Source organism: Mus caroli, chromosome X (assembly GCF_900094665.2).
Source record: "Mus caroli chromosome X, CAROLI_EIJ_v1.1, whole genome shotgun sequence".
In the NCBI taxonomy this organism is placed as follows: Eukaryota; Metazoa; Chordata; class Mammalia; order Rodentia; family Muridae; genus Mus; species Mus caroli.
The window spans coordinates 125032643-125044535 of NC_034589.1; the positions used below are offsets into that span (position 1 = coordinate 125032643).

At 42.6% G+C, this 11893-nt stretch overlaps 2 protein-coding genes across 3 annotated transcripts; one reads left to right on the forward strand and one right to left on the reverse strand.

Moving 5' to 3' along the window:
* Positions 1-890: 890 nt before the first annotated feature.
* LOC110286390 (predicted GPI-anchored protein 58) lies at positions 891-1997 on the reverse strand. The gene is made up of 2 exons (XM_021152758.1): positions 1973-1997; positions 891-1345 (listed from the first exon to the last, which is right to left on the reverse strand). The coding sequence occupies exons 1-2, from the start codon at positions 1995-1997 to the stop codon at positions 891-893; spliced, it is 480 nt and encodes a 159-aa protein (XP_021008417.1).
* On the forward strand, positions 1001-2700 carry Bex3 (brain expressed X-linked 3). Of its 2 annotated transcripts, none has more exons than XM_021153503.1 (3): positions 1001-1149; positions 1606-1678; positions 2050-2700. In XM_021153503.1, the coding sequence occupies exon 3, from the start codon at positions 2078-2080 to the stop codon at positions 2444-2446; it is 369 nt and encodes a 122-aa protein (XP_021009162.1). In that variant the 5' UTR covers positions 1001-1149; positions 1606-1678; positions 2050-2077; the 3' UTR covers positions 2447-2700. The 2 variants fall into 2 exon arrangements, with proteins under 2 accessions (XP_021009162.1, XP_021009163.1); XM_021153504.1 differs by having other exon boundaries at positions 2096-2700.
* The last annotated feature ends 9193 nt before the right edge of the window (positions 2701-11893 follow it).

Below are 11893 nucleotides of genomic sequence, written 5' to 3' on the forward strand. Positions count from 1 at the left end.
ATAGCACTTTGTTTTCTTTTCATTTTGCAGAATGAAGCATATTTTTTTTTCAAAACTGAAAACTCACCAGCCTTGATAGTGCAAGCCTTTAACCTTAGCTACAAGGGAGGCTGATGTAGGACTGAAATTCAAGGGCAGCCCCAACAACATAGACAGGCACTGTACTCTTTTTTTTTTTTTTTTTTTTTTTTTTTAAATTTAGTTTAAAAAGTGTGTGTGTTGGGGGTCAGGNTCATTTTGCAGAATGAAGCATATTTTTTTTTCAAAACTGAAAACTCACCAGCCTTGATAGTGCAAGCCTTTAACCTTAGCTACAAGGGAGGCTGAAATTTAATGGCGTTTCATGCAGGAAATCATTTTCTTAGAAAAGTAAATTTCTCTTTGTTCTTTTTTTTTTTTTTTTTTTTTTTTTTAGTTTAAAAAGTGTGTGTGTTGGGGGTCAGGGGGCTGGAGCGGTCTGTAAATACACCTCGGTAGAAGACAGTTTGCCCAGCAATTATTAAGCTAGAGGATCAATCCCCAGCGTTCCAAAAAAGGAGTGGTCCTTATAATTTTGAATTTTCTAAATCATGCTGATCATGCGTATGTGTGTGTGTGTGTGTACCCGCGCACTTGTGTGTGGGGTTGTGTATGTGTGTGTGTACCTGTGTGTGTATGTTTTAAGGAAATAAAGAGAAATATGTACAATCTACCCCACTCTCTATCTCTTGGTGTCTTATGGGGAGAAGTCCAGGAGAAAACATTTGGATAAGGTGGAGAGGAATCTCAAAGAAGGCCAAAGCCAAGACCTGGCTATAGTGGGAGGGAGACATGGAGGATGGCTCAGACCCTCCCTGGTAACAGGGAAGGGAGATGTCCAACCTCCTGACGGTGATGCCACTTGTGGTTCCTCAGATTGGTGAGGATCCGGATGAGTGACGGGTGGGGCCCCGAGGTGAGCNCTGGCGGCGGGGAGGCGGGGGCGGGGCCTCCTGTCGCACTGGCCTCCCGAGCTGGGGGAGCGGGCTTGGCAGTGACGCAGGGCCCTCACGTGACCCGGGGCTGCAGAGCGACGCAGCCTTGGGTGCAGTCGTCACGAGCGTCTGGCCAGCAGCTCGGAGCTCCTCTGCGCGCGGCGGGCTGGCAGCGGGCCCGAGGCGAGCGGGGCAGGTAAGGGGCCTGCACGCCGCGGCCCTGCGGGCGACAGCCTGGCGACGGGCGGACCGGCGGGCGGGCGCGCACCGCGGCTTTGTGCACCGCGCCGGGAACCCCGGCTGCGCCCGGGAAGGGACGCCCGGGCTCAGGGGCGGGGACGGCGCGGGGGTCCCGGGAGAGGGGCGGCTGGGCGGGCCCGCAGCGGAGAGCGCTAGAGCGAGCCCCGGAGAGCGGGGACGGGGACGGGGACGGGGACGGGGACGGGGACGGGGACGGGGACGGGGACGGGGACGGGGACGGGGACGGGGACGGGGACGGGGACGGGGACGGGGACGGGGACGGGGACGGGGATGGGGACGGGGCTGCTAGGGATCGTGGGCGGCCGTGTAGGGGGATGGGCGGTGGGTCCGGGGAAGGCGGGTGCGGTGCTGAGCTCGGCGCCCAGTCCTTCCCATCCCACCCTGTCTGCAGGTTTACTGGAAGCAGAGAGTCCAGGCGGCAGCGGGAATTGACAGGAGGACTACTCCGCAAGGGATAGGCCCAGGTTGGTTCAGTGGCGGTGGGGTGGGGTGGGTGTGGGTGGCTGGGGGAGGTTGGGGAAAGCCCCGTCTAGGACCCCAGTGAGAGCCCCCACCCCACACTACTCTCCTCAGTCCTCCATTTTGGTGGCTGAAAGCTCAGGGAAAGGATCCTGGGAAATAAAAAATGGTGGGCTTTGGGGGAGGGAGGGGACAGAGAGCTAGGGGGGAGGGGCTCGAAATGGAGGCTCCCTAGATGTTGCCTGGAGACTCTAAGGTGGGAAAAAAAATAATAATGAAAATCCTTGTTAATCTCTGACTTTTGCGGGGCACTGCATCGAGCATTCAGTTTGGGTTTTTTTTTTTCCCCCTTTCCCTGTCTTACTTGTGTTCAAAGAATAACAACCAGGAAACAAAATCTCATCATGGCCAATGTCCACCAGGAAAACGAAGAGATGGAGCAGCCTTTGCAGAATGGACAGGAAGACCGCCCTGTGGGAGGAGGTGAGGGCCACCAGCCTGCTGCAAACAACAACAACAACCACCACAACCACAACCACCACCGAAGAGGCCAGGCTCGCCGACTTGCCCCTAACTTCCGATGGGCCATTCCCAACAGGCAGATGAATGACGGGTTGGGTGGAGATGGAGATGATATGGAAATGTTCATGGAGGAGATGAGAGAGATCCGGAGAAAGCTTAGGGAGCTACAGCTGAGAAATTGTCTGCGCATCCTTATGGGGGAGCTGTCTAACCACCATGATCACCATGATGAATTCTGCCTTATGCCTTGACTTCGGTCATTCCCCCCTGAGATCCATACTGTGACTCCCGCTGTAGCCCTTTTCCTCGCATTTTCCTGACATGCCTTTAATGACCCGTTTGTGGTGAGCCTTGTGTTATTTCCATGCCATGTGCCAGGTGGGGCTTGTGTTGCCAGCTTCTAATTGGAGATTGCCTTCCCACTCAGTGTGAGTTTCTGTCAACAGTACAGTGTTGCCCATTAGCATGGAAAAAATGTCAAGTCAATAAAGCAACTGAAAAGCAACCTGAATAATCATTATTGTGTCCTTAAAGCATAAATAAACAGTTAAGATTTAAAAAAAAAAGAGCCACAAAAACTCTGAAATTCAACAGTATTGGGGGTGGGGAGTGGACACATGTATAATTTTCCTTTTATTTGGAGCTTCATAAACTTTTTTTGGGTAAGTTTATGAATTTAGTGCAGGTATATCTAATTATTTGCTCAACTGACTTAAAGAGTACATCCTCTTGGTGAAGATAGAATTTCTTAAAATTGTTCATATTGTCCTTATGTGTGGGACTGAGTTGCTTTAGCTTTTTAAGCCTCCAGCCGTCCCTACGTAGTTGGGGTGAACTGAGGAGGCGACTCAGACCTTGTCCGTTCTCCCAGTTCCATGCAGGAAAAGGAGGTGGGCTCCTCCACGGCATTGTGGTTACAGTTAGGTGATTTGGGTATATGTGCCCTTCTGATATTATACCTATAGACCTTAGCACAGCTTAATTTGATTTTTCTGAGGTCTGTACTGAACGGTATAGGGTAGAAAACGTCTTTATAGTTTGATAACCAGTTAAGTATAATCCCCAGGGTTCTTGGCTCTTAAGAAAATAGCCCTTTCTGGTGATATTTTTTTGTTCCCATTCATTCAGGCCGGGGTACACTGGGGCCCAGCACAATAGATAACAGACGTCTTACAGGGTTATGTGAAGACCTGCGTCACTGTCCCTCCGGAACACAAATAGGTTAACAGCTTCATTGTGCTTCCAGCCTTGCTGGATTTCCCGAAAGCCGCCTCTCAGCAGGCCTGCCCACCCACCCCCACCCCACTTAATAGACTTCCTAGCAATATCAATTTCACTGGAGGAACAGGCATTGTTTGGCTGCATCTAGTTCATCCCGTCCACACTTAAAACATAAACTCCATTGTGAACTCTTAAAACCTTAAATATTTTGCAGTTTGATTTTTATGTATAGTGTATCCTGTAGATAGTAATACTGTCTTAATGTTACTGTTGGCCAGGGCCTGATGCAGTAGAGAAATAGGAAACTGTTGATTACTCTAACAGGCTAAGTACTGTCCAGTTAGAAACCCTGTTTGACACTATTCCTGACTCTACAGCTGAAGGCTAGCAATCACTGATCTGAAAACTTTAAAGAAAGGCCCCAAATAAAGTTTTTAATCACATATGCAATAAATTATAGACCTTATAATATGTTAGTGTTTAGGGGAACACAAGCCATCTACCTGTAGCCATAAAGGAAATATTAAAATTTAATTATTTAACACTTGGGGGCCTATCTGAGCCTGCTGTCCACTGTTAGCAACCTATAAATCAGAAGTTACTATTTTTTAATCGTTTCCCAGTTGATTTTTCATATGTCTGAGTTTTGACAACATAGGCACAAAGAAACTGACAGAAATCTCACCATTTTACAATCATGATCTGAATTACTTTATTACACAATGAATATACAGTTCTAAAATTATTAAGTTGGAATATATTAAATATTCAGTGTATGACTATAGTTAAGTTAGTACTGTCTTTAATTTTAAAAATTATTCAGTTAAGTTACTAAATTGCTAATGAACAAATTTGTGATACTGAAACTATCCATTTAAATTATACAGACATAATTTCTGCATAGGTTCATGCACTGTTCATGTATTATAGTAATTTTGTTTTTGTTATCCTGAAGCGCAGTGTTTGGCACAGTGCCTAATATAGCATGGATTCACTAATAAAAGAAAGCATGCATTTATTAGGTGATTAATTTTGCAGTTATTAATCTGAAATTACACATAACAATCCGTAGTTTTGATTCTGGTTGATTTATTTTTTATTTACAATAGAAACTTTATGAAGAACATTTAAAACTTACTTTCAGAAATAATGTCACGAAAGGTCCTTATGCACATTTGGATTGTGCGGAGAATCATAGAAGAGTGTAGGCAAGCACAATCTAGTCCCTTGGAAGTTTTTGTCTTTGTCCTAAATAGAATCATAGTGGAGTCAGATGCAGAGTCTCATAGAAGAAATACTGCATCTTTCTAACCTTAGAAGGTGGGTGTAGTGGCATTGGTCTGTAATTCTACCATTTGGGAGTTGGGGTAGAAAGATTTTTGAGTTCAAAGCTATCCTGGGGCATGTGAGACCATCCTCCAAATTAGCTTTCATTTAGCCAAAGCTGGGGAGCAATTTTCAAGCCAGCACATTTCAGTTGGCAACTTTTGGAACATAAAGTAACTTACTTTTGTCTACTAGAACAAAATAGAACTTTTTACTTAAGATTAGAAATTGTCTGGTGGTGCACGCCTTTAATCTGAGCACTTGGGAGGCAGAGGCAGGTGGATTTCTGAGTTTGAGGCCAGCCTGGTCTACAGAGTAAGTTCCAGGACAGCCAGGGCTATCCAGAGAAACCCTGTCTCGAAAAACCAAACAACAACAACAACAACAAAAAAAACCCAAAACCAAAAACAAAAAACAAAAACAACAACAACAAAAAAACCCCAGCCCCCCCCCCAATTGTCCCAGCAGTAAAAAGCTTGGATTCCATTAATGAGATTATCAAAATTTCATGTCTGTCCGGTCTCCTTTACCGGTATCACTTGTTTAGAAAGAGCTGGCTTTTAGATTTTCAGATAGCTTGTACTATAACTCCAACTGAGACAGGCAAAGAGGACCTGCCTCTCTCTGTGGCCCTGGGTAAATCACCATCACTGTTAAACTGTGTAAAAAGCAGACACGGAGGGATAGGGCAATTGGACTCCTAACTAGCCACTGTTGAATTCTTTCCTCCTGCTCTGCCTGCCTTCAGCACAGGGACCATCAGCTAAAGAACCAGGCAAACTCCCTGTCTGCCAGCATCAGCCAGCCTGAACACTTCAAAGAGGCCTTGAAAAAACTATGCAAAGATTGCAGCTGGTTCCCCCTCCTCCTGGAAACTCAGTCAGGGATGTCTGAAAGTGTTTATATCAGACCTTTCGCTTTTACAAACCTTAATGAAGTCTAGGATAAGACAGGTCTGCCTAGAAATATTAAATTAAATTGTCATTCATAGGACTGAAGTAATAACTGCAGAAGAAGATAAAATCAGCCAAGGGGAGCATAGAGACTAGGAGGAAATTGAACTTGTGATGTTTATAGAAGAAATACAGCTCAGTTCTTAAGACTCCGAGTCTGTAATTTATCAGAAGCAATTAGATGAAAATCTACGTCCTGTCCCCTTTCTACTCTAAGCAAAGCAGTGAAAAGAAAAAGTATAAGATGGTGATAAAGTGTTAACATTAGGTATATGACAGAGAGAAGATGAACTTAAGTAAATAGTGAAAGTTATGGTCTATAAGAAATCTGGTATTGTTGTTTTTTTTTTTTTAATATCACTGAAGGCAATGAATGTTCTATAGAAAAAACAGTAACATTTAAGAAAGAAATGAATTAAGGCAATGAGAGTTCTGCTGATAAACAGGGTCATTTAATAAAGAAAAAAAAAACCTATCAATCAACTCACTAGGAGTCTCATACTCCTTAACTTCTATCCCTCCATGAAAGAATGCTTTATTATTTTCCTGGTTGCTGTGAATAAATGCTCTGACCAAAGCAACTTAAAAGAGAATGGGTTTGTTTTGGTTCCTGTCCATCATGGTAACGAAGGCATGGAGGAAGCTTTGAGGAGGCAGCTGGTCACATTGAATCAGGAAGCAGAGGGTGGTAGATGCTGTTCTGTTCCTTTTGTTGCATTTCATGCAATACTTCAGCCAAGGAATGGTCCTACCCACTTTCAAAAGGAGTCTTTTCACCTCAATTGGCCTAACTTAGATAAGCTCTTACACAAGTACCAAGGAGCTAATTTAATCGAAGATAATTCCTGACAGACATTTCCCCAGGCTTGTCTCTGGTGACTATAGATTCTGTTAAGTATTAACCAACACAAAATTAAAAATCAGAATAAATAAATAAACAAATGAATAAACAAACAAACAAGCTACTTTTCTGTCACCATGATAATTACCTGAACAAATTAACCTTTAAATGACGAGAGATTTTGCCTTCTGTTCTCAGAGGTTTCAGCTATCATCAGTTGGTCGTGTTTTATTGGGTCTGAGGTGAAGCAGAACCATCAAGGTAAAAGAATATGTGGCAAGCATTGCTAACTTTCTTTGTCAGGATGCAGACAGATACAGGAAGGGGCCAGCCACAAGTTTTATTTTACAAGATGTATACTTGCTCACCTGCTTCTTTCAACCAGGCCCTACCCCTTAGCCCCTGCCTGTTTTCAATAAGGCCACAATTATGGATTCATCAGGCTGAGTCAGGATAAAAAGACAGGGAAAATATTGGGGACATGAGAAGGAAAAGGGACTCCCTTCCATCCCAGAATCCATTGGAAACCTCCAGGCAGCAAAGAAGCAAGAATTCCAGCACACTGCAATTAACAGTTCCTAGCCAGGTGCTATTGGATTCCTCCTACCCTGCCTGCCTTGAGCAAAAATCCTTTCTCACTTCCCAGCTGAAAACCTGGAATATTCTAGCAAACACCTGGTAGTCCGTTTACAAAACATCTTGCACAATACTAGAGGCTTCTGGGTTTCCTTCATCAGATTAGAATTTTACCTAAGGCATCTTCAGAGCCACCCTATAATCTCAACAAAGGAGGAGGGAAAAGAAAAGATTTCTTAACTATCTTCTGAGAGGGGTAAACTAAGAGCCACAAAACCCAGTGTATATGGCTAATGTTGGTAATGAATAGCTTGTTCTTCTTATGGAGCCCATATATATACTTGGATTTGTCTAATGATCTGCAACTCTTACTTTGGGAAGCTACACTCATGCTCTCAGATATGCCTTAATTTCTTCTGAGAGCCTGGCTCTCTCTCAACTGTTGTGCTTAAGTTATAGTAAAGTGGCTTTCATACAAATCTGCAGCACTGCTTCATAAACTAACTAGTCCTGACGTTCCTTTCAGCAGCAAAGCTATAAAATCCAGACTGCGCTGAGGTCCCAAATAGCACAGAGGAATTCAGGCTGCTGAGAGTGCCAGTGCCTGGGTGCCCCTCTCCTCACTGCTAACAAAGAGATTAATCCATTGATTAGGTCAGGGACCTCAGAAACCTATCATTTCCCCCAAATACATCAACTGTCAGCCAAGCCCACACTGGTCTTCAGGGACAGGGATGGGCAATTCAGAACCGACTCCTAACAGACAGGATGGAAAATCTATAGTCAATATAAGAAAGCATAATGTAAGTTTTGGGTATATAATAGCATAATTAGGAAAATGTCAGTAATGATATTAAAGATTTGCAAAACTAGTGATAGATTTATCTTATTACTATGTGAAACATAGCAAACAACTGCTTGAAAAAAAATCTTTAAAATGGACCTGTGCACTGTGGGTGTAGTTCAGTGATAGAGCACTTCTCTAGTGTGTAAAAGGCCCTGGGATTACTCTCCATTTACCACGATAAATAAATAAATAAATAAATAAATAAATAAATAAATAAATAAATAAATAAAAGTTTTTTTCATCCTACTTCCCAAAATTGAGCTATAAACTGGACCACAAAAGAAGGATCAATGTATTTAAAACATATTACCACCTTGAATATATTTCCAGACTTGCCAAGTCTTCAAATGTTTAAGATTCAAGTCTAGGGCCACACCACTCTGAACACTCCTGATCTTGTCTGATCTCAGAAGTTAAGTAGGCTCAGGCCTGGTTAGTACTTGGATGAGATTTTGCCTGGGAATACCGGGTGTTATAGGAAAGAGAGGAGAGAGGTTAGGGGGAGTCAAACATAGTGTCAAACAAAACCATCTAAGTAAGACTGAGTAAAAAGGAACTTACAAGGGCACCCAGGCACTATTTTGAATTTCACAATAGTGAAAATATGACACATGGGTACTTACAGGGAGAAACTAATGCTGTCTTACGGAACAGTGCTGTATTTGACTATTCTGCCTTTTACACCCGCTTTGCTGGGCAGTCAGGTGTTAAAGTGGATCATTAGGACAGTAAGGCAAGCTTAAAATAACAATGAAGTCCTAGTTCAATAGGGCAAGGAAAAGGGGAACGTGAATAGTGCTGGCTTCACACTGTTGCGGTTTTCCGAATGGGAGAGCACCAGAAGTGGGTTAGATGGCTTAGCACAGATGGCAAGAGTAATCTCAATGCAGAGGAGCCACAAATCAAACCGTGCTTCCTTATTGGCTCACGTAAGCTAGACTTGCATTCAACACACATACAAGCACATAGGTATACACATTTGTGTACATGTGAAGATGATAATTTGAGGAAATATAGTACCCTGATAATAGTATGGTGGGACTGAAGAGTATAGTTCTAGTCCTAGTAGTATGTGAATGCATTTTCTGCATTTGCAAAGTAGCTAATGGATCACTTTATAATCCAAGATAGAAACTAAGTAGAGAGTTACTTATGCTAAGTATGTTTGTTTTAGAACATTTAAAAAGTATCCTAAAACCATAGTAATTTTTCAGCCATTCCTATGCAGTCAAGGCTATAGAATGCCAGCTTTCATGTCTTAATCCCTGATGTATTGGTTATTGATTGATTGACTTCCTGGATCTTCCTAATGAAGTGGCATTTGTTACTGCATTGATCATGCTTGCTCATGTGCCCAAGGCTCCCTGAGTATAGACTTAAGGGAACAGATGCGGATGCAGTCTCTCTTTACTCTCTCATAAACACTGCCAAGGGTTTCCACAAAGAATGTGTGCCAAGTTTTTCTCTCCCAGTATTATATTAAGATCTCACAGTTCTCCAATTTCCATTTTAAAAGGATGTACCATGAATCTTGCCAAGCTCTATAGTTACTCAGGGCGTGTATCAAAGCTTTAAAAATGATCCACTGTCTTTACAATTAAAATTTGTATGTCAAATATGCTATTGATATGGAAAGAGGATGGAAAATTGAGAAAGTTTGCTAAAAGTCCAACAATAGTACACTACATTAACAAGCATAAATGATTTTTCTTGCTTAGATGTGAAGAAGCAGTGTGTAGTTGACTGGAATCAGTGTTAAGAGATAATTTTTAACGGCATGGTAAATATTTAAAATGGTAAATGGTAATGCTATTGGACAAATCAGTACCCCCTTATACTCCAGAAAAGGCTTGAGGTATGCTCTTCTACTCTTTTTGTGTGTTCTCATTGTTCATGGCTGATTTGAGAGGTTCCCTAACTAGCTCTATGACATTTGGCCCCAGGACACCACTCTACTCTTTGTTCCATTTGAACAGAAAAATCTACCTCCTGGTTAGCTACTCAGTTCTTGAGCACACCACTGGATGCTCTTTAATCATTGTAACAGAGCTCAGGTCCCTCTTCCAGAAGGGGTCTGTAAACCATCCTTAATCCCTGTCTGAGAAAACTCTCCCTATGAGTTACAAGTAGCCCTACATTCTCCATCCATACCATTTTTTCCATATAAGATGAAAGAAGCCTTGGCTCTAGATATCTTATTTTTCCATAGCTGACATAAAAGTCCCTAGGACAAGGGGGAGGGGCCTAACCCTGCCCTTGTTGAAAATGCAGAGCAGTAACACCGGAAGTGACCAACCCTCACAGCAGAATGTGTTCTCACACATTTGATCATCCACCAGCCTTTCAAGGTACCTGGGTTGACAGACTCTTTTCCTGGCTCTGGCAAGGGTCTGGTGTGCAGACTCCTTGCCATCTGTCTGTGAGATCAGGAGCATGTGTGTTGTACTCACACATCCGTGAAGACAGAATAGAAATACCTCATAAGAGGGCTGTCTTGAGATTCAGTGCAGACACCAAAGAGCCTGGAGCTGCAATTTTCAGAAAAAAATATACTTTATAAATAGTTTCTGTCCCCCCCCCCCAGAGCAATAAATGCTACCGTGGCCTCTTGACCTGCCCCATCAGTCAGTTCTCTTTAGCAGTTATACACACCAGAACTTCCATGATGTGTATTTTTTTAAAATAGGGTTTCTTATTCAAAGACCAATCAAGTTGTTAAGCCATAATAATATAAGCCCAAGAAAACAAACACATATGCTCATTTGACATCTATAGTGTCTATGTAAGTCCCCTTTATTCTAGATATTGGCAGTCTCTGTCTTTTGGACAATGTCATCGGTACATTTTACCAGACCTGCCTCTTTGAAAGTGTCATCTCAGATGTTCATTACAATCATGTATCCTGAGGTTCTTCCCTTAGGACTGCTAGATTTAGGAACACAGAAAGTACAGATGCATTCAAATGAACAAAATAAAGATGCATACTACACTGAGAGAAAGAGAGAGAATGGGTATGGTTGTGGGTATGTATGTTGGAGGCAGAAAGCAAACTTCAGTCTGGAGAAGATGGTAAATCTAAGGTAGAACAAACTCCATGTTTATCTGCTACAGTGTCTCTCTTGCTCAAGAACAGATGGATTTTGTTTTCCTTGGGCTTCCAAATGACTGGATAATTCTCACCTACATTACGGAGTACAATCTGTTTTATTCAGTCTGAGTCACTACAGGTTTAAATATTAACCCATCCAAATACATTGTTGCAGAAACAGGAAGAATAATGTTGAGTTATCTAAGCACAAATGGCCAAGTCAGTTTAACACATATAACCAATCTTTACAGATAAAATATTCATCGTTCATTCTGAACATGAATTTGACCAGTTTTTACCACCCACCCCCTTACAGGTAACCCCGGAGGTCCAGAGATCAAACAAGTTGCTTCAGGGAACAGCCCCAGCTGAGTACATAGCAGACGCAAACACTAGTTGCAAAGCACGTGAGGAGACCCTCTAGATTTTCAGACTAACAGATGACTGCAGTTCCAGGTGACAGGCACCACAGGAACAGAAAAGCATCCATCTGACCCAAAACAGCACATAGACTACACTAAGCAGACATGTAAATCCAAAATGCTTTAAAAGTTTGATGAAATAGCCTCTCCTTTTGAGTGATCCTTTTTTCATCGGGTAAGAACCATTTCTTCCTTTTGGTTGGCTTCTCACATGCCTTAGAATTACAAGGCATGTTTTAGTCAGTGGGATTCTCTTATTTCTGGAGACGTGGTAACACTTAGAAATTTGACTATATTATTTTTCAGTTTGTATGTGTATACAGATGACAGGACATCTTATCAAGTATTTTTGAAGAAATTTCCAAGGGAAGGTATCATGATATTTAATTGTAACTAGCATAGCAGCATAGCATGAACTTGTACT